This window comes from Leucopleurus acutus, assembly GCF_964270905.1.
Source record: "Leucopleurus acutus genome assembly, chromosome: 13".
NCBI lineage: Eukaryota > Metazoa > Chordata > Mammalia > Artiodactyla > Delphinidae > Leucopleurus > Leucopleurus acutus.
In genome coordinates this window covers 44,365,221-44,387,520 of record NC_139155.1, presented here as the reverse complement: position 1 = coordinate 44,387,520, position 22,300 = coordinate 44,365,221, and the positions used below count along the sequence as shown (strand labels likewise).

The window sequence follows — 22,300 nt, the reverse complement described above, 5'->3', positions numbered from 1 at the left end:
CCTGTAATCAGGGATGGATTGTCCCAGCTGCTTGGGAGGCTATCTGCACCATCAGTAACTGTGCCTTCCTGCCAAAGGTCACATCCCTGCGGGCAGCCCAACCCACTGATGAAGCAATGTAAAGCACAGAACAGAATGGCCATTCTGAAGGGCCATTTAGTTCAGACTCCCCGTGAGTCAGCCGAGGCTGTCCTTTGGCCTGAGCTACAGCTTGATTTCTCTTTTTGCTAAATCCTGCTTCCCTTCCTTTCACACATATTAATGCCAAGAAAACTCCTTGATAAACATTCAGCCTGGAAAGACTGTCTCAGAGTCTGCTTCCTGGGTAGCATACCTGCAAGGGATGGGGATTCCCTTATGACTTAGGAGACCACTGTCATAGGAAGACTCTGTGTAGGTGGGAGGTACACAAGTCAGGAAGTGGTTACATCAGACCTAGTCTGGGGTGGGGGGGTGGAGTACGAATGAGAATTCACCCAACACCAAAGGGAATCCCGGCACAGGACTGATCAGAGACCGGCACTTCCCACCACATCAACACTGAGAAACTCATGTTCTTTTGTTGGCGGTTACCATTCAGTGAATTATTCTTCTACTCCAACAAGAAAAAAAATATTTTAGATATCCTGATGCTGAGAAGGACAAAGTAATGTTTAAAAACACATACCGTTCATTTTTGTCAGTCTCCACATTCTAAGTACTTCTGAATCAGAAACACCTTCCAAACTGAAGTCAAAGGGTGGGCCGTGTGTGGGTTCATCGGGATCTACGGCCACAATCTCCGCCGATGACATGACAGTTTTACAGATTATCACTGTCCTTTGAGGTATGAATGGGCCGTTATCATTCACGTCTTCAAGTATAATCCCTAGTGTCCCAGTACATGTTCTCTTACCTAGAAAATTGGATATGAAAATACAATTTTTTAATGTTTTGAGTTTTCACTGGGACATTACACATTGCAAAAAATTTATTACTTATTAGGCACTTGTACCATATAAATGAGAGTGACAAGCACAGTCCCAGGCTATGTCCTTAAGGTAAGTTAAGAGAAAGACATTATCAATTTCAAATGGGTTGTACAGAAAATAACTGCTGTTTAGATTTGTCATTCATTCACTAAAGAGCTGCAATAGACATGGGAACTTTTATGGAGGTGAGCTTTGACAGATTTTTAAAAAGAGGAAGGAAGAGGGGACCAACAAGGATATTTCTGGTATATTTAAAAGCACAGAGAGATTTAAGGAGGTGGGAAAGCACATACACACACCTATGTTCTGGACATAATGAAGGGGAAGGCACACTGGTGGGAGCTAACGCTGGAAAGAAGAACCAAGGGTCCTTGAAAGCCAACGTAGGGAGCTTGGAGTTTAATACGCATTTAGAAAACACTTAAGATTTGGGGGCAGGAAGAGCGAAAGACAGAAGGCATGTATTTGGGAGATTAGAACAAAACTAGTACACGGAATTGTTCAAAGCATGAAAGACTCCAGAAGTGGAAAAACACTTTCAAACCAGAATAATCACTCTGAGGTGTAGCCTAAGGAATTCATCTATCTACATATTCAATAAAAACTTACTGAATAGCTACTTTGTACAGGGCACTGCAGTGGAAAATCTGGAGATTCAAAAATGAAGTGGTCATGGGTCCCGGCCACAAATTAGTAACACGGTTGTGAAGTCTGGAGTTGAACATAAATCCAGGACTTGTGTCTCTAAATCGTTTATTCTTTCCGTTTAATAAGAAGGCCTTGAACATCAGGGGTGGAAAAGAGGATGAAAAAAACCTGTGCCACCCGCGATCTGGGGCTATGCCTTATACGAAGCTGCCCACGTAGGAAAGCGGGAAGACCAGGCACTGGCGTGCAGTCACAGCCTCGACCCAGCAAAAGAACCTGTGATAGTCCCAGGGTCATCATGGGCCAGGAGCCATAGCCCACCAAGTTAAGAAGGGGTTCTGAAATGTGGGCCACAGAAAAGAACATGGTGGAGGCAACTACAAGACCACTATGAGGTAAAGTGGAAGAAAGAAAAGAGTCAAAAGCAGAGGCAAACCAATACCTCCCATTTAATGTAAGCTTGCAAATTAAAATTCCTGAATGAGCAAGGTTAATGCTTAAAGGAAAACCAACAAAATCGACAATCAGAAGATTAATTCACTCTACGCAAGATATCTTCAAAACACGTATGTTTACTATCTTCGAAAGCATAAAGAAGGTTCACTGTTTAAATAAGCATGAAAATGACACTGAAATTCCAGTAGAAATGACATTCATCTAACAGGGACTCTAGAAAAAAAGGATAAATAGAATGGTAGGGAAGTAATACTCAAAGAAATACTTGCTGAGAATATCCCAGAATTAAAGAAAAAAAATGGATCTTCTAAAATATATTCTGACTGTAGTGCTGGGTAAATAAAAATAAATCCTCAGCATAAGACTGAATTAAAACTATATATAGAACACAACCTAGGGAACTATAACAGTTATCTGGATGTATTACCTATAAAGAGACAATAATTAAACAGACAGCAGAATATGCGTGAGCATCAAGTAATGCCAAAAGATGATGGAGTACCACCTGCAGGGTGCTGAGGGAAAGAAGGGGCTAACTCAAAATTCTAAACCAAGTCAAACGATCAAATCAAGCAGGAGAACAATATTAAAATATTTTTCAGAACAATCAAACTGACAGGGTTTATCACCCACAATGCACCATTGAAGGAACTAGTAAAGGATATAGTTGAGCAGGAAGAAAAGGGAACTAGGAGAGAAGAAATGAGATACAAGAAACAATGCAACTATCTCTCACTTTGGATAACTTTCATTTATTTATTTATTAATTTTTTGCGGTACGCGGGCCTCTCACTGTTGTGGCCTCTCCCGTTGCGGAGCACAGGCTCCGGACGCGCAGGCTCAGCGGCCATGGCTCACGGGCCCAGCCGCTCCGCGGCATGTGGGATCTTCCCGGACTGGGGCACGAACCCATGTCCCCTGCATCGGGAGGCGGACTCTCAACCACTGCGCCACCAGGGAAGCCCTGGACAACTTTTAAAGAAAAGACAGAGACACAAAGGAAGCAGGGAGACATGTATACATGTATTTCATCCATCTGACAAACTTTTCTATTAGGACAGAATAATCTCGTCTCTCAAATTCTCTCGTTCTTATGCCATGTGGTATTTTCTTGCTCTCTCTGAAAATTGGATTGCAAGATGTCTTGACCATTTCTTTCCATTTGAGGCCACACACGGTGTTGAAAACACATGTCTTACTGATTAAATCTGGTTAATTATAAAGTCTTTAAAAATTGACCTCGGGACTTCCCTGGTGGCACAGTGGTTAAGAATCCACCTGCCAACGCAGGGAACACGGGTTCGATCCCTGGTCTGGGAAGATCCCACATGCTGCGCAGCAACTAAGCCTGTGCACCACAACTACTGAGCCTGTGCCCTAGAGCCAGGGCGCCTAGAGCCCGCTGTCTGCAACAAAGACAAGCCACTGCAATGAGAAGCCCGCGCACCACAACAAAGAGTAGCCCCCACCCACCACAACTAGAGAAAGCCCGCGCGCAGCAACGGAGACCCAACGCAGGCAAAAATAAATTAATTAATTAAAAAAAAAATTGACCTCTACAGTGTTTGCTGTGCTACCACGGTGCTAAATGCTTGAATTTCCCTTCCATGAAATATTTAGAGTTGTTCAATAAACTCCATTGTTTTTGCACATTGTGATGAGTAGTGGACAACATTTCAACCAAAGATTTTAGACATCTAACTCAGTGTTTCACAGCTCTGCTTTTCATCTGTTAATAAATAATATTCTTTTATTCACTGGAACGTATGCATGCAATGCTCACCTTCTAATATTAATATAATTCTATACGGGTAAATATCAATTCCTAAAATGAAGTCTTGGAAGGTGAGTTACCTATGGGTCCATGATTTATGTGCATGGCACTCTTCTGATAAATGTTTTTTAAAAGTTTGAAAGCACACTCCTCCTCCCCAAAGTTAGAATCTTACAACAAAAGTAGAAACCTAAAACTCAGCTATACAGAGGAAACACCTGGGCGAAACTGCCAACTGAGGTTAGATTGAGAAGAGAAGAGAAATTGAACTTAAAGCTTAAGAGCGAGCTCTGTTTAGAAGAGGAGAAGGAAGTAAAACTAGAATGCATGTAGATAAGAGAGAAATGTGTGGAAAAGTTGAGACATAGAATCCTTGAGGGAGAGTTTTAAAAAGAGGAAACAAGCGCTGTAGGAAAGTAGGAGAGGGAGTGAGCACAGGCTCAGAGGTCAGCGCTCACAGGAGAGAACATTTCTTGTACGGAAGCAGCAGCTGGGAGGGCTCAAAGGGAATGAGCCAGGATAGATTTTAAAAAAGGTAAAAGACAAAAACAAATAAAAAACATACTTTAGTATGATCTCAGTTCAGAAAATAAAAAGATGTGGAGTTATTTATCCCCCACCAGCTTCAAAAGAAATTAATGGAAAAGGCCCTGTTACACATTTATTCTCGACCACAATGATGATTAACCGTGCCTCTCTTCTAAATGCCATAAAAACATTTGTTCAACAGAGGAAAATGTAGAATAAAATTACATCCAAAATCTCTCATTCCAGACAGTAATTTTTATCTCATTGATAAAAATGATTTGCCAAGTGCAATTAAAAATGTAAAAATAATGGATTTGATTTTCATATTATTTCTCTTCTTTTCACTTGCTTTGACCAAAAAGCATGTTTTGACAAAGGGACAAAGGAAGTTGAGGCCTTAAAGGGCAGTCTTTAATTGGTTGAAGTTAAATTAACAATGATTACAACTTTACCAATTCAATCAATGGATATGAGCCATTTCTCTTTAATTTAGAAAAAGTTGAAATATCTAAAACATCTTCCAAAATCACTTCTAAATTCTAATTTTGCAAGGTATAGTATAATAATTTATGTTTACTGTAGTTAACATTTTTATTTTACAGAGGCAAAAAGTTCAAATGTATATTACGGTAAAATTACATTTTATGCAGTAAAAGGATCTCATTCCTAATCATTGTGCTCACATTCCAATTTTACAGGGCTCATAGAAAATGATTTTCCATTTTATGTGATTTTGTGGATTCACAGAATTCTTCTAATTTTATAATATCAGAATACTAACGCCCAAGTATATTGTCAGTTTCCTGTAGAAAGATATAACTTTTTGAGTACTGACCTATGAGGCAGTAAGTATGTTCTCTCTGTAATAAATTTTCCTGTCAAAGTGAATATTTTAAGAGATATGACTAAGTAAATTGAAGCTAATTTTTCTAAAGTAATTTTCTCAATTTTTAATGATTATTTAATTTTAATAAATTATAGTCTCAAGTATTTTCTATGACTAAATTATTTTATACCATAATTACATACAAAACTGAGGGTACTATTAGAAAGCAGACATGAGTTAATAAATTATAGCAAACCTCTCAATTACTCTATTTGTCATCTGGGGTGAAATAAATTTCGAGAATGTATGCAGCTGACTTAAAAATGTATGTTGTTTAAAAACTGAGGATGTCTGGAGTTGGGGGTGTATACAGCTGGCTTAAACACAAAGTTCTTACCTTCGTCTGAGGCAAGGATTGTGATATTATATATACCATTTCTGATGGTCTTTGCCTCTCTATCCAGGCTTCTTAAAATTGTGATTGATCCTGAGTTTTCATCAACACTGACCCATCCTTCTGGATCACTTAATTTCTCATACCTGTAAGTAATGATGAATTAAAATAGCAAAATGGATCGTAAACCAAATTACAATACTGGTATCACAATAAGTTATACATTTTAAAAACATGGTAAATTTGCAATCAACTAAAATAGAATTACAAGTACCTTATGCCACTGCTACTATTGGTTTCCGGGTCATGTGCTTTATATCCAATGTCCTTTGTGCTCACTGGTACATTTTCTTTAATACGAACAATTTGCACTGCAGGGCGACACTCAGGGCCTTCATCCTGATTTTTTACACGAACAGTGACTGTCGCCATGCTCCCGGTTGATCTCGAACTAGCAAAATTTGGAGCTTCATTAACTACACTGATTTGTAGGGTCATCTCTTGTTTTTCTTCGTAATTCAGTGGCTACAAAAGCAAGCGTGTTGGAAATCAGATCAAGAAATAGTACTTGGCAATGTGAACTAGTGTGTAACTAGTTAGCTGTGGAAATATGTAAGTGCTGTGTCGGGAACAGTCATGAAAATATTAAACATATACCCACAAATATGATGGTGGTGGAAGGAGGGAAATCCTTCAACTGATTGAGCATTTGGGTGGAGCCAGCAAAAAAAAAAAAAAAAAAAAAAAATTCCTCAACAGCAAATTTAACAAAAGTAATATTATAGGTCCCGATGGCGATTTCAGATAGTATTTAATGAAATACTATTTGAAATATTACTTTAGGGACTCCGTACCCTAATCAACAGTAATTTACTAGTCCATTAATTTTGGAACCACTTTTCCTACCCTTCTGAGATGAGTACAATTATTCGTACCTGGTTTGGGGTAGAAAACGTGGGTCAGATTTTATGAAATGTATTCAAGATAAGAGAGACAAGAAAATAGAAAGCTTACGGGCTTTACACTTTCCTTTTTAATCTCTTTTATCCCAGTTACTCTCTAAAACATGGGTAGTACCAAGTTTAATGGAAGGTTTTCATTTTATTTTGCCTGATATCTAAAGAAAGAGATAAGATTTAAGGGACAATCCCTTTGCTGTTTTGAAACAGAAATTAACCCACAAACTGCAGCTAATTTTCATCATTGTAAGAAAAAAAGAATTCATCATGTTTGATCCATTCTCCTTGTGAATATGTACAGCAGGGAAGCTACAGAGACCCAGGATAGAATCATGTTTTAGTTAGAGGCAGCAGAAATAAGCCCATGGTTTTGTCCAAAGCCAGAGCTCAGATCACTTTATGGGCTAACTCTGCCTCCTGAATTCGCAGTAATGTCTTCTGAGATAATTGTAGAATATTATTAGAAAGAGGTTTTAGAAGTATTTACATCTTCAAATGGGTGAGGATTCCCATTTTGAACCAGGAAGCTAAGAATGTAATGTACACTGGATACAGATGAACAGATCTATAAACAGCTTCCCTATGGGTCTGACCAGGAATAACTCATCATCTGGGAAATTCAGTTATTAAGTAGAAGCTCCTGGACACAGCTATAGATAGAATGGACTAGGAAAGTTTGGCAGTGTCCCACTGGTGTCAAAGCTGTGCTAGTTTTTTAATTGTTAAGAGATACTGGTTACAAAGTGGGTACTATATCGTATTAATTGAACATGCATATATAATCATTTTAAACTATCATGCCTTTATAAAAAAAATGTTCTCCAAAATTTGTATATTCATCCCACTATATATATGAAAAACATAGTGTTTACATTTACCTAAATATCTATTTTATTCCTACATTTACCATAATTCCTTTCTTTTCATTAAGCTCTAGTATGCTAATCTGTGACATTATAAGCTACAAATAACTAATTTCCTAAGTTATTCTTACCTTAACCACACACAGAACTCCTTCATTGGTTTTGGGATCTGTTACAATTTTAAAATTTCCATTTTCATTGCCCTTTAAAATGGTATAATTAGCTCTCCAATTAGCAGTATTAATTAAATCCTTATCTGTAACGGCAACACGTAAGATTTCCACATCAACTCTATTTTCCTCCACTGATACCTCATACTAAAATAATAAAAAACAACAAAAAAAAAGTTTAATTAGTAACTCTCACAAAAACAAAACACCAGGTAAAGCCAGCCCAGTTCTTCTAATTTCTAAAGTACTATGTTAACATGACTTTAAACCCCAAGTCCAAACTACTGACACGTGGCTGGGAATACTTCCTTTGAAATCATGGGGCATGGGTGGAGGTGCACATATGTAGCAACTAACACTACATTGTACATTTTCCTTTTATTAATATCACACACTTACAGATAAACGGTTGAATGTTGGCAAGTTGTCATTCACATCTCCAATATTAATGATGCAAGTTGCAGTTGTCTGCAAACCAAAATATTGACCATCCATGTCTTGTACTTTTATTTTCAACTGGTATTTATCAGTTACCTGAAAAGTAAGTATTAATTACTGAGTGAAAGCAACATTGTAAATGAAATCTTAATTTACACTCTATAATTTCCCTTGCATTCAAAATTTAAGAGGTACACTATTAGATTTCATAGTTTTCATGTACTGGCAGAAGAACAATTTCCTCACACTAGTAATTTTCAATTAATTTACAAAAATAGAGTAGTTTCTCAAATTGAAAGTGCTACTCATGGAAGTAACTGGTTTTAGCATTACTTAACAGAAAGAGAAGATATAGTCATAGTACATTTTAAATTGCCTAGTAATTAATCAAAATCGTTATCTCCTATGCAAAGTACATTCTTATATTCAAAAATACACAACAGTGACTCTATACCAGTCTCGTAATGAAGCAATAAAGGTATCCTCCTGTAAAAAAAGGTGGATTTTAAGTATTTACTTTACATTTACTAAAAGATCATTAAATTAGCATGAAAACAAAGTTCTGGAACTATGTAATTTTTTCTTCTTCATGGAAAATAGATTCTGGTTCTTAAGCGTTTTCCGTTCTTCAGAGATTGCAGAAGGCTCATCACTGGTTTTAAAAAATGTGTATCTCCGGGCTTCCCTGGTGGCGCAGTGGTTGAGAGTCCGCCTGCCGATGCAGGGGACACGGGTTCGTGCCCCAGTCTGGGAAGATCTCACATGCCGCGGAGCGGCTGGGCCCGTGAGCCATGGCCGCTAAGCCTGCGCGTCCAGAGCCTGTGCTCCGCGGCGGGAGAGGCCACAACAGTGAGAGCCCTGCGTACCGCAAAAAAAAAAAAAAAAAAAAGTGTATCTCCTCATAATGGTTTCATTTGTCACAAGTGTTGAGATATGGAAGGATTAACAACAACACTAATAATAATGTCTCTGGACTGAACATTAGGAGGCTTGGGTTCTACTTCCAAGTTCAAAAATAACAAATGTACTCTTGGGCAGTTGGAAACGTATTTTTCCCTAGCTTTCCTCTTCTATAAAATTATAACAACACCTTCCTTTATAATTCACCTCTTTTCATAAGACTAAATTATATGTAAAAAACTATCCTAACTGTCCACCTAGAATATTCACCCTTCTCTTAAAAAGCCACCTTCTTTGGGCTTCCCTGATGGCGCAGTGGTTAAGAATCCACCTGCCAATGCAGGGGACACGGGTTCGAGCCCTTGTCCGGGAAGATCCCACATGCCGCGGAGCAACTAAGCCCGTGTGCCACAGCTACTGAGCCTGCGCTCTAGAGCCCGCGAGCCACAACTACTGAGCCTGCGTGCCGCAACTACTGAAGCCCGCGTGCCTAGAGCCCGTGCTCCGCAACAAAAGAAACCACTGCAATGAGAAGCCCGCGCACCGCAACAGAGTAGCTCCCACTTACCGCAACTAGAGAAAGCCCTCGTGCAGCTATGAAGACCCAAAGCAGCCAAAAATAAAATTAATTAATTAATTATTTAAAAAAAGCCACCTTCTTCCCTTTAGATCTCTTAAATTTTCTAGCCCTCATGTATTACCTAAAATAAAACTAATATTTCTCTCGATCACTATGCTTTTTACAAACCCAATTTTTCCCAATTTATTCTTCTCTCATATTCAGTCACATGAGAGTTAAAAATTCATGGCCTTATTTCATTAAAAAAATTTTAAAAGCTCATACTAGTATTACGTATGGGAGGGAATATGTATTCTGTTTGTAATAAACTATGATTTATTGGGAATGATCAACTGGCTGATAAAACAAAGAAAGAAATCAAGTTTGGGATCTAAATATTAACTTGTGATATCTTCAGATGGAAGAAAATTCTGATGTTTAAAGAGCTTAAAGGGCTGAAGGCCAACAATAAAAAAAATTGGAAACCTGGGATCAGAAAGTGAGTCCAGAGCTCTCTTGGGTAAAAGCACTCCAAGACTCCTTCATTAGTCAAATGTTTTCCACTGATTTATCAGAAGGATCTATTCAAGGCTTGATGATAAAAGAGAATTTGGTCTATAATCTGCTCTTTCTGAGCACATAAATTCCATGAAGAATCTGTATACTTTGTAGAGCTGTGACAGCAATTCATTCATTCAACAAACGAAATTGCATTCTTCATTGGCACGTACTCATGGTAAAAATAAATAAATTATAAAATTGAATTAAAATTAAAATTTACCTAGGAATGTCCTTGTAAATGCAGTAAAAATGATTAATTTTAATAAATTTTATTAGATTTCAACCCATAGTCTATCTAAAGAAATGGGAGGTATATATAAAGCACTTCTGCATAACATAGTATGATGTTCTTTTCATGGAAAAGTACTTGTGTGATTCATTTATAAGCTGAACTAGCTATTGGGTTTTTTTTCATAGAATACCATTTTTACATGAAAGACACCTATGGTTATTCAGACTGGTATATTTGGAAGACATTTTGTCATAGGTAAGGTGAATATGTCATTTCAAGGAAAACAGCTATTTGTTGCCAATGGTCAATTGGAGTTTTCAAGCCAAAATGAGGATTCCGGAAAACTTTTATGAACCATCGTGATATTAATGGAGATGAGGAGGTGATTTTTTCCAATATTGTTTAATTAGATGTGTCAATATTTGGAGGATCTACATAACTCAGTGAGTCAATATTTCCCATATGACTAATGCACAATGTTACAAAATCACACATGGTAAACTATCCACTCATAGCAGAAGAAAGACCAATGTATTTTGATGTAACAAAGTAGGAAAGTTCATGGACAAGGCTTCTTCAGAGTGCACATTGCAAAACCCATTTATGACACTACCACTTGTCAAGATTTGGTGTATCAAAGAAGACTATCCACAATGATCTGAAATTACTGTTAACATACTCTTTTCTAACTTCATATCATGTTGGATTTTCTTTACATACTTTGACTAAAACTATATAACAGACTGAATGCAGGAGATGTGAGAATCCGTTGGTCTTATACTAAGTCAGGTATTGAAGAGATTTAGAAAATGCATAATAATGCCACTCTTCTCACTAAATTACTTGTTTTAGAAATGTAATCATTTCTTATAAAAATATTATTTACATTAACATGTAATATATTATTTTAATTGGGTAAATAAATACATAGTTTAAACTTTTATAGTTTTAAACACTTACAGATTAAATAGTGATAAATATAACCCACATAAACAAAAGATCTTTGGAATTTCCAATAATATTTAAGACTGTAAAGGGGTCTGAGACCAGAAAAGTTGCAGACCACTTCTCTAATCCATGCGAGAGGGAGAGGAAATGAATCGATATGAGATTTAGGAATCAAAGAAAAACGTGACAAACACATATTACTATATTTTAATATTAAGGATTATAAACGTAGGAAGTAGGCCAGAATAAAGGTTTGGTGGAGGAGGTAATAGTTTAATAACAAAATGAACAATTACTAAACTGGGGTAGTTGCAGTAGAAATGGACAGAATGTGAATGTTACGATCACTTTGGAGTCAATATCAAATGCTTTGGAAAGTAATTTGATCTGCAAGAGGAGACATCAAATACAATTTTGAGAACATGAATCCAAGGTGACATTAGAAAAAATGTGTGAAGGAAAAGAAGGTACTAATGGCATTTTAACTAGAGAACATGGGAAGGAGAGCATGTTTAGAAGGAAAGAAGAATTCATTTCTAGATGTACTGAATCTTAGGTACTTGTGAAATGTTCAAATAAGGATTTCTAGCAGTCAACTGAAAATGTTAAACCAGAGATCAGAGACAGATAAACTTTCATTTAATCTATGTAAGGGGAAAGAGTGTGGATGAGATTGTTGATGAAGAAATGACACAGATAGAAAAAGAAGCATTGTTATCTGTAGATAAGAAAATTCTGAAAGTTTTACTTTTCATATATGACATTTCTTGTTTTTTACAACTATAAATATGTTTATATTAGGAAATTTGATTTTATAAAACATACAATTCAGGAGAGAATGAATTAGCGGTTCAAATTCAGAGCACTGCAAGGTCAATGACCTCCATCAACCTACCTAAAATAATTTTTGTTAAATTAGATTCACAACATGCTTTTCAAAAGCACATCTGCAGGTGGTATACAGAGATATGCAGGTACTGCTAAGTAGCCATGTGATAATCAGGCTTTATTTGTTAATATTTATGTTACCTCTCTGTCTAGCCGAGATGATGTTGTGGTGATCACACCTGTAGCTGGCTGCATAAAAAAGAGGGTGGGTGATGCTGGTAACTGCTCGATGATGGAGTACATTAGACGCGTGTGCAGTGTGTCAGGCTCATCTTTGTCAGTTGCACAAACCTGTCCCACGGTAGTACCTACATATAGAAAAATCCTCTTTAATTTCAAAAACTTTTACAGTTTCAACTTTCCCTTTATTTGACTCCTCTCCATCTACCACAAAAAAGTTTTGGACCACATAATTGATAATAGTAATAGGTTTTATACATTTTCAGACTTCTATATAAAATAGCACTTACTTTTAAATATCCCAGCGTTCCAACATTTTGGAATTTGGTAACCATATTTGTATTTACTGTATTTATTGTATAAATTTATAAATGTTGATAATATCCCTCCATGGCCTTTGTATTCCTAGACTAAAGAATTCCAATTATCTTTAACCTTTTTCTATTTGTAAGCCTACACTTAAATTGATCATATGGGTCAGTTAGCTCTGAAAATTCTTGGTTTAGTTAGATTTTTCTAAGGGAAGACTCAAAATCTGCATTCCGACTCCTAGTTGAAATGGTCAATTTTCAAAAGATTGAGAAAATATATTATTCTCCATGACCTTTATGATAATGCTCAGAATACTGTCTATCATTTAATCACTATAGAACATCAGCCAGCTCTCTTCAAGGCCAAGACATCCGTTGCTCAAAGACTTACTCTTTTTTAGAAAAGAATATTCTAAAAATATTCTTAGAATATTTAGAAAATATGGTCTCTTAAAAGTATTTATTTTACCTCACACAGGAAGGCAAAGTAACATTGAGTCACTCCTATTTTTCAGGCACTGTGCTTGGCCTTCAAGGTATATTGTGCTTCATTTAACCTTCAAAACAACCTTGTATATTAATATCCCATTTTACAGATGAGGAAACCAAGGCTTGTCAAGATTAGGAAACTTGCCCAGGGTCATGTCAGACAGCTAGCAAAAGGCAGAGTAAAATGCCACCTACAGCCGCCCATCTGGCAAGTCCCTTGTTCTTGGCAGCAGGATGTGCCACCTCCCAGTGGCCAGAGTGAAACTCAGCTAATGAATTTAAACATTAAGTTGCCGTGTATTGCCACGGTGGGTACTCACCAACTCTGCAGTTTTCAGTAACATTAAAAATGTAAGTTGTTTCTGTAAAAATTGGGAAGTTATCATTCTCATCCTCGATTCTGATTAGTAGGGTCAGTGGATATTCTGGAGTATATCCATCCTTAGTTGTTGCAAAGGCAACTAGCTGTGAAGAGAGTAAAATGGAAAAAAAAAAAGCTACGGTTCAAACTTGCTTTCGCTTTGGCTTTCATTTGGAGACTGTTCAGCATCACAGTGAGGATTTCACCATTTGTTACTGTTTTGGGATGTGAACATAACCTTAATGCCAGAAGAGATGGTTAATTTCATGGTGCACTATAGCATTTTATGTTTAAATTTACCTAATATAATAACATAGCTAAATTTGGTTACCTCACCATTGCTGTATTGTTGTTCATGAGTGTAAGGGTTTTTATTATTATTTTCCCGAAAGTGTCTTGAGAACTATTTTGCTTTGTTTGAAAGTTTCAGGTGCATGAATTTTAAATACAATTTTCTGGATCTTTTATAACTTTGAATTCTTAGGATTCCAAATTCCCCAGGTGCAGTTAACTGAGATATTATTTTATTTTCTAATTAGAATTTTAGGCATATTGATGATTGTATTTAGATAACTTTCTTCATAAGAATTTTTTAATTTAAAAAGGGGGGAGTCAGAAATGGACCAAATGAGTGGTTATAAGTTGGGTCTAGAATGCGATTTATTCTTTTGATTTTATAATATGAATTTCAATTCCAATTTTTCTCATAACAGCTATCATAGAAAGAACAGACCATCACAGGTACTTAGAAGGTCATGTTGTAGTAATTCTAAAGCTAAGTAATTACATCATCCAAAATAGATATAAAATAATTAAAACTAAGTTAAGCAAAATGACCAGCTCCTGTTGGAAAATCAACACAACATTAGGTTAAATTCTTATATATTAACGCTCATCCCACCACAGGAGGTTGCCCAGATGATGAAAAGACCTAGTTATCCTAGTTAAGCACTGTCTACACTCCTTACTTGCTCACCACAAGTTAACTTTTTCTCACTGCAAAGGTACCAAGGCTTAACTTCTGAACTTGACTTACCTCCTATGGTATCACTCTCAGTACCATAAAGAGGTTCACAGATCTTTTCTGCCAAATAAATAACTACTGTTCAAAGTGGTACTCTTTTTTTCTTTTGAAAAGAAAAATAGTAAACTGTAATTCCCAGAACAATCTAATAGAATCGAAGGCTATTTATTCTATAAAATTCTTTTTGCTGCCAGTCAGGTCTGTACTATCAGATGTACCCAGAGCACGGATGCCAAAAGTCAGAAAACAGTCAAGAGTAAATGAATTGAGGAAGGGAGACGAAATAGCCACGTTTAATTTTACTAATACAATATGTAAACTTTAGACTTTACCTCAAAAGATGGATACATTTCACGATCTACAGGACGAGTACAAAACAGGTTTCCAGTATCTCTCTCTACATAAAATAAATTTAGAGGTTCTTTGTCAACTCCAGGCCCACTTATGGAATAGTAAATAGTGTAGTTTTGTGCTGTATCAGATTGAATCTAGAAAGTAGACATCATATACATAAAAGACAAATTTGTATTTCAGCAAAACTTTCATTTATATACTTATGCAATCATACTGACATTTTACAATAAGTAATTGCCCTCTTTAATTTATTATTATGTCTGAATAAAAAGCAGCAATAGAATAAGGAAGACTAATAATTGTGAAATTCAAGAGCAAGGCATGAGGAAAATAATGTAATAGCATCTTAGCTTTCCAGAATAACTAAGAAGTACTTTAAAGGCTACGTGTAACTACATGGATCAAGCATTTTGGACTTTCCCTGTCTTAGATAACAAAGTATTCTGAGCATGAAAAGTTATCCTTCTGTCAAAGTTTTACACCTCAAGTTTTATTATATATAACATAATATTTGAGACACTGGGTTTAAAGTATACTGTCGGCAGGCAAACATCTGGAAAGTGGTTTCCTTAATTAGTTTTTGTTATTTCTCAGCATCTTCTCTATTATAGGGGCTAAATGGGAGGATGAAAATGAGTGAGAATGGAAATGACGTAATATCCTGGCAAGTGTGCTACTTTGGTATTTGATTCAAAAAGAAAATTTTTTTCCAAATTGTTTTCATCCTCTTAGTAGGATCCTTATCTATTAGGATGACTAACAATTATTTTCTAACAATTTCTTTCTCAACTTTAAAATGCTCTTTTCTCAGCTGCATTGAATTTGTTGATGGGATATAAACAAGGATTCTCTCTCACCATTTCAAGAACTGGGGGAAAAGAAACCTAAGAGCTAGACTGAATGGTAGTGACCACTGATAAGGGAGGAAGGAAAGAAGATTTGCTGGGGTTTCCACTAAAAATGAAACAGGGGAGAGAAAATGTGGATCCAGTATGATTTAAGCAGTGGACCTGGGAAGAAACCATGGAAAGGTGTATGTGTCTTTCCCCTTCATGGCATTTGACCTGTTATCAACAATTTCATCCTTTGTTATGGAAGATGTTTTGGGATTTTCTAGACTATGCCCAGGCTCTGAGATACCCTTGATGATATGAAAATTCATTAAGGAAGCATGCGTTTGACAGTGCTATATGGGTTTTACAGTTTTATAAATGGCTTTTGCATGACTAAAACTGCAAAAAAAAAAGTATACATAGTTATAGAGAGATGCATTTATACCATATATTGAAACATATGATAGACATACTCACCCATACATTCATACACACATACTTTTTAAATAACTGCATACACATTGTCTAAATTTTTTACAAAAATGGAAACCATAGACTCTCACAGTGGAAGGAAAGTAAATTATACCTGTTGAAGAAAGAGTGGGAAAGGACCCAAGGAATTCTCAGACACTGAACAAGGAATAGGAGCCCATCTTCTCTTGGCACGTATTAGAACTTTTTCTTGAGAACGCCTTTTCCTCAGTACCTCAATTTAGAAGACAAAAAAATATTAATAATAAATATTATTTATTTAAAAGCCAACGACTACTTTATTTTCAAACTTTAAAACTCTGATACATCTTTCTCCTCTCATGAGGATTAGCTGGGGAGGCTAAGACCATGGTAGTGCTTGAAAACCAAACGAAATGTCAATACTAGAAAAAAAATAACCAAGAAATCCCTGCCCTAACTGTTATCACAGCAATCCTATTGAGAAAATAACTTGGTGGGAACATGGAAGAGAGAGAGATGAAATTGGAAGCCTAGAAGCAAAACTGAAAAAAAAAAAACACTGTACTGTTGCCACACTGCCATGCAAAAACATGGGAGGAGAAATATGCAAAGAATGTAAGTAGACAGGTGCCCTTCTAAATTTAGCATAAGCATCTTCCACTCACCGGCAACTAGGAAGAGCCAGGGGACCAACAGAGAGATCTGTGTCAGAACGAGGAGAGAAACATGGTGACAACTCTCAAAAAGCTGTCATGAGTAATGGCCAGTGGTTGAATGAAGTCATTTTGATCTTGGATGTCAAAAAGTCATAAGTATGTGTGAAGTCCAAACCTTAACCTAAAATAGTCCTCCATTTTCTAAGACTAAAAATTATGCTAAGATACATGAGACCTATCTCTGGATGCCTCATGTATCTCAGAGTAATTAACCATGTCATGACCCTATACTGCTGCCCAGAGTAGGACACCATCCTAAGTCATTAACATGCCATATGAGTTCTTGAATAATTAAAAGCTACAAAGTCCAAGTTATATACAAATATCTTAAACAATAATGTTTCTTGTTTTGGAAACCTATTCCACAGTGAAGATCAAGAAATGCTTCTCTGTGTCTAATCTCAAGTTCTCATGCTGTCCCATATCCCAGTTTCTCCTTTTATGTCCCAAATAAAAAGAAATTATAATCTGTGATAACATATGTTGAACAACCCTTTTCCATTTCAAAAATGTTAACTTGAGTCATGGCTTTTATTCTTCTTCAAGCTAAATTATCCCATATCTTTTTTGATTCACATCTTCCCTGGTCATGTTAGTTCCACCTGAAGAAAACAGTTCGTCATACTTCATTTTTATACTTTGGTATACCTTTGTTTGTTGCTCTAAAAGGACAAGTATTTTCTTCTCTTCTTGGGTCTCTGTGTTGGAAAGTAATACGGTAAAAGATCTCTTCGCTGAGGACAAAAGAATGGCATTTGTTGTATAGACTGAACCATCTTCTAAAACTTGGAAATCAGGATCACTTGAATGAATTAGATTTGCAGATTTAAAGCACTCCTTCAGGTTAACTGTAGAAAATGTACAGAGCAATCATTTGTAAGGTAAAACAAAGCAATATACAGTTTTAACAGTAAGCTATGCATTTGAGGTGGGGCAGTCAAAAACTTTAATTACACTGACACTTGTAAGTTTTGCATTTTTAAAAGGATATATGAAACTATACAGTTAATTCAGCTGTGCTTAACTAAACGTATCCATCACTTCTGATACCTACTTCACAGCCTTTTAAAGAAGAGACATTTGTTCTGAAATCAAAGCATGTGAACTCTACAGTCTGAATATTAAACTCACACCAAAAAAGTTTTTCTTTATTAACTGAAACTAGCCACAGAGCAATACATGAGAACACTTACAACAAGTTAAACAGAATCTAGAGATTAAAACTGGTAGTTATTACATTAAATTATTACTGAACTCTTTGCATCTGTTGTTAAATAGTCATCATATTCTGTGTCTTCATTGGTCTGATCTTTTGGTATACATTTGAGTTACATGAAAAAAATAACTGAAAAAAAAATATGTGGAAGTAAATGTTGTAAGATGCCAAAATATTTTAGGATAAAAATCCAAAAACAACACCTTTAAACTCAAGAAATAGTTTCAATACTATTACTCAATTTCATAGACGTGTTATAACATATACCATATCCTTCGTCTGACGTAAATATTAGTAATTACTCAAAGTAAACAATTTTAACTACTTTATATAATCATGTTTTTCAATAAAGTACAATATTCCGTTCATTGGATTGACACCATATATATTTTTTAAAAAGTATTGGAATGTACTATATTAGTTTTAACTATTAGTTCCAATAGAGTTATCCTCCTAAAGATTACACTAATTTTACAAGATCAACCAAATTAGGATTTATTACATATTCTGGCAGTTTCTTACCTCTACCAATATATTTTACAGCATCTAGTTTGGAGGGAACATGTAGTGTCACTGTTTTGCAGGCATCACAGGCAAATGTTAAGATCTAAAAAAATCAGTATTATACATTAAAAAGAGCCTTTTCATGTGTACATAGTTTATACAAATTTGTATAATTATAAATCTGTTTATATAATTAGCAAAATAAAATAAAAAGCATACACTGGATTAAGAATTCAGAAAAAAACTGCATAGAAGAGAAGAATAAAAACAACAGACTAAGAGCCATGGATCCCTCCCTCACAAAGCATGTAAACTCAGAGAATTGCTTATCCTCTTGGGCTTTGTTTCCTAGTCTGTAAAATGAAGTTAATAATAATTTCACTAACTTAGTGGATATACTGAGAAACCAATGACACCCTTTTATGGGAAAGCTGGAAACTATTAGGAGGGCAGCACAGGTACGTAAAAGGAAAGAGAAACAAAAACAAATTTAATGAGCCAGCAAGTTGTTTCAATTAACTGTCAACTGTCTATGAGTTTTGTTACCAAATCAAAAATATCCTAAAGAAAATTCCAATGCTTTTAAAGCGAAGCACTGACTCATTGCCATGGAGTGACTTAAAAAGTATTTACACAGGACCCCACGCATATAAGCACACGACTTTGAAATATGAACTTATTTTGAAGTTCTCAATAATGAGAATTAAGGTCAGTGTTAAAAGTATTTCACTTAAAAAATTTAAATGATTTAGTGATTTATGCTGAACCAATTCCAATACAATACATATTTGAGCACACTGAAAATAAATTCTGTTCTCTCTGAAACTTTATAGTGGATGCTTCTGAAAGTTTCACAGTTTTTTGCAAAGGTTTTTGACGAAAAGCAAAACAGCCAACCAGCATTTACACTGTTATTTAAACTTTTATTTTTTGGGGCCGTACCGCACGGCCTGCAGGATCTTATTTCCCCCACCAGGGATCGAACCCATACTCCCTGCAGTGGAAGCTCAGAGTCTTAACCGCTGGACCACCAGGGAAGTCCCGACAGTTATTTAAAAGTCTATAAACATAAATTAAAATCATCAAAATTTGGATGAAAATTTTTATTTCCAAAATACACTAAAGACCCTTTAAGTATCTAATTTAAATTATGTATGAAGGACCAAGCATGGCAGAGATTACATTTCATTTGGAACTCAGAGATGGACATGACAAAGGGACTGTACTTGAATTAGAAATAAAAAGATGAAAAGAATCTTCATTGGTTGCATAGCCCAGAGAGAATAGGAGTAGAATCAGACATGTGAAGAGTCCAGCTCAAGGTGACAGAAGGCATACACCCACTGATTCATTCAACCAACATTTCTTGGTTTCTGCCTAGGTGCCAAGAAGTGTTCAAAGGCTACTACGGTGAACAAAGAGAACTCGACCTCACAGAGATTATTTTACACTAAAAGACAAAAAGTAAATACACAAATGCACAAAGGTCACACAATGCCAAGAGTAAGTGTTACGAGAAAAATAAAACAGGAAGAGAGGGTGATAAAAACCAGAAACTTGAGTGAAAGCAGGATGCAAACCAGTTCACTAACTGGGGAAGAGTCTTCCAGGTGGAGCGAAAAGCCAGGCCAAAGGCCCTGGGAGGGGACTTCACCTGGTGCGTTGAAGGAACAAAAAGAAGGGTGTAGCAGTAAACACAGTGAGGGAAGAGTGAGAGGACATGATATTGAAGAGACAATCATAGGCATATCATGTAGGGTCTAAAAGACCTGAGGGCAAAGAGAAGCACAGTAGGTTTAGACACTGTGGAGTGGTGTCACGTGGTGAGCATTTACACAGACTCATTCCGGTGGCCATGTGAGAACAGACTATGGGGAAGACAGAGTGGAAGCAAGGAGACCCATTGGGAGGAATCTATCTGAGAGGAGAGGTGGTGACTTGGACTAAGGTAAAAACGATGGAAAAGGTGAGAAGTGGCCGAATTAAGACAATATTTCAGATAACAGTATCCTGGACATCCAGGCATTCATGCATTCAACAAATAGTTACTGAATGTTCTAATATGTACTAGACACAGAGCAGTAAAAGGGATTCTCATGAAACATTCAATTCAAGGATAAGACTTATTTGTAATTTCAATAATGGAGGATAAAAGCTATGACAGGGAAGTACAGGATGCTTTGGGAGAGCACTAGGAACCAGCCTCCTCTAAGAGCCAGGTGAAGAGGGGCAACAAGTTAGCCATGTCACAAGGAGGCAGAGCTTGTATGCTGCAAACATAGGAACTGCATATGCAAAGGCCCAGAGATGACACAGACTTGAAAATGCAATTTGCAATGGTTGATGCATGTAGCACAAGAGGGACAGGAGTTTAAAATGGATTCACAGAAGTAGGTGTGGGACAGGTCCTGAACAGCCTTAACAAAGTACACATATAGATTTTTCTTCCTAAAGATAATAAGAAACCAAAGATTTGTTTTAAGCAGATAAATTACATAGCAGCTTTCTATTTGAATAAGGTTAACTCTGACCAGTGTGACGAATGAATTAGGGGAACAATTTTCATTTCCAATAATGGGACTTAGGGCATTCAGTCCAACCCCCAGGCCAAAACTAACAATGATGGATACATGTTTTTAAACCATCCTAAAACCATCCAGCTAGGCAAAAACTGAGGATAAAGCTGGAACACAGTAGTAACCAGAAACAACTTCTAATCTGAAAAGATTAGATTCTGGCTTTTTGGCCTCAAGAGAGGGGAGTGAAATCAAAGCACAGACCTGCCTAAGATCTAAGAGAAGATCTGTCCACATTAATCTGGATCCCCAAATGCGAAACCTTCATTGTAAGAGTAAGCTAGTAGTAAACTGGTCCTCACGTGGATTTGTGATCCACATTCACATCACTCATTTGTTCTAGGAAACACAAGCCGCTAATTAGTTTAAAGAAGCCCTGGCATGTGATCAGCACCATAGGTGCTGAAAACCATTTGACCAAGTCAATAACCGTTCTTAAATTTTTTAAAAAAGTGCCCCCAATAAGAATTGATAAGTGCTACTTCAATAGAATTATATTATAATGACATCATCAATGGAAAAGCATTAGCAGTAGCCTCACTAAACTCAGAAACAAGGTAGACTTCCCAAGGGTCATCATCTACAGCTAACATTACATTAAAGTATATTAGGCAAGAGAATGATATTAGATGGCATATGAATTGAAAAGAAAGAGGTTAAAAAGAACCACTATTTGCATTTGATATGACTATTTATCTGGAAAACCCAACGAAATTAACCACAAAACAATAAGAAAATTTCATAAGGGAGCAGAAACAGCTATTAAAATACAGAAATCATTAGTCATCCTACACATAAACAAAATCTGTTAAACAATATAATGGAAAAGAAGAAATCATTTTCAAAAGTGATAAAAAGTTAGAATACCAAAAAGTAAACTTAACAAGAAACATGTAAAGTTTATTTGAGAAAAACCTGAAACTATTTCTGAAGGACACAAAAGCAGACTTGAACAAAAGAAATATATATTATTATTTTGGATAGTAAAAAATCACCAATGTAAGTATATCAATTTACACTAAGTTAAATTATAAAGTTTATGATCCCAATAAAAATCCCATTGGGCTTCCAAGGTGGCACAGTGGTTAAGAGTCCGCCTGCCAATGCAGGGGACACGGGTTCGTGCCCCGGTCCGGGAAGATCCCACATGCCGCTGAGTGGCTGGGCC

General features: G+C 36.2%; 1 protein-coding gene across 3 annotated transcripts in view; it reads right to left on the bottom strand.

The window, feature by feature from the left end:
• Window positions 1–22,300, bottom strand: part of DSC2 (desmocollin 2) — a 32,454-nt gene that overhangs the window by 6,833 nt on the left and 3,321 nt on the right. For all 3 annotated transcript variants that reach the window (XM_082853643.1, XM_082853644.1, XM_082853642.1), the window contains exons 2-12: window positions 18,575–18,659; window positions 17,485–17,684; window positions 16,254–16,373; window positions 14,813–14,968; window positions 13,416–13,560; window positions 12,257–12,423; window positions 7,989–8,123; window positions 7,551–7,736; window positions 5,872–6,122; window positions 5,601–5,743; window positions 668–895 (exon numbers count right to left, since the gene is read on the bottom strand). In XM_082853643.1, coding sequence (XP_082709769.1) covers window positions 668–895; window positions 5,601–5,743; window positions 5,872–6,122; window positions 7,551–7,736; window positions 7,989–8,123; window positions 12,257–12,423; window positions 13,416–13,560; window positions 14,813–14,968; window positions 16,254–16,373; window positions 17,485–17,684; window positions 18,575–18,659 — 1,816 coding nt within the window. The remainder of the gene's footprint in view (window positions 1–667; window positions 896–5,600; window positions 5,744–5,871; window positions 6,123–7,550; window positions 7,737–7,988; window positions 8,124–12,256; window positions 12,424–13,415; window positions 13,561–14,812; window positions 14,969–16,253; window positions 16,374–17,484; window positions 17,685–18,574; window positions 18,660–22,300) is intronic.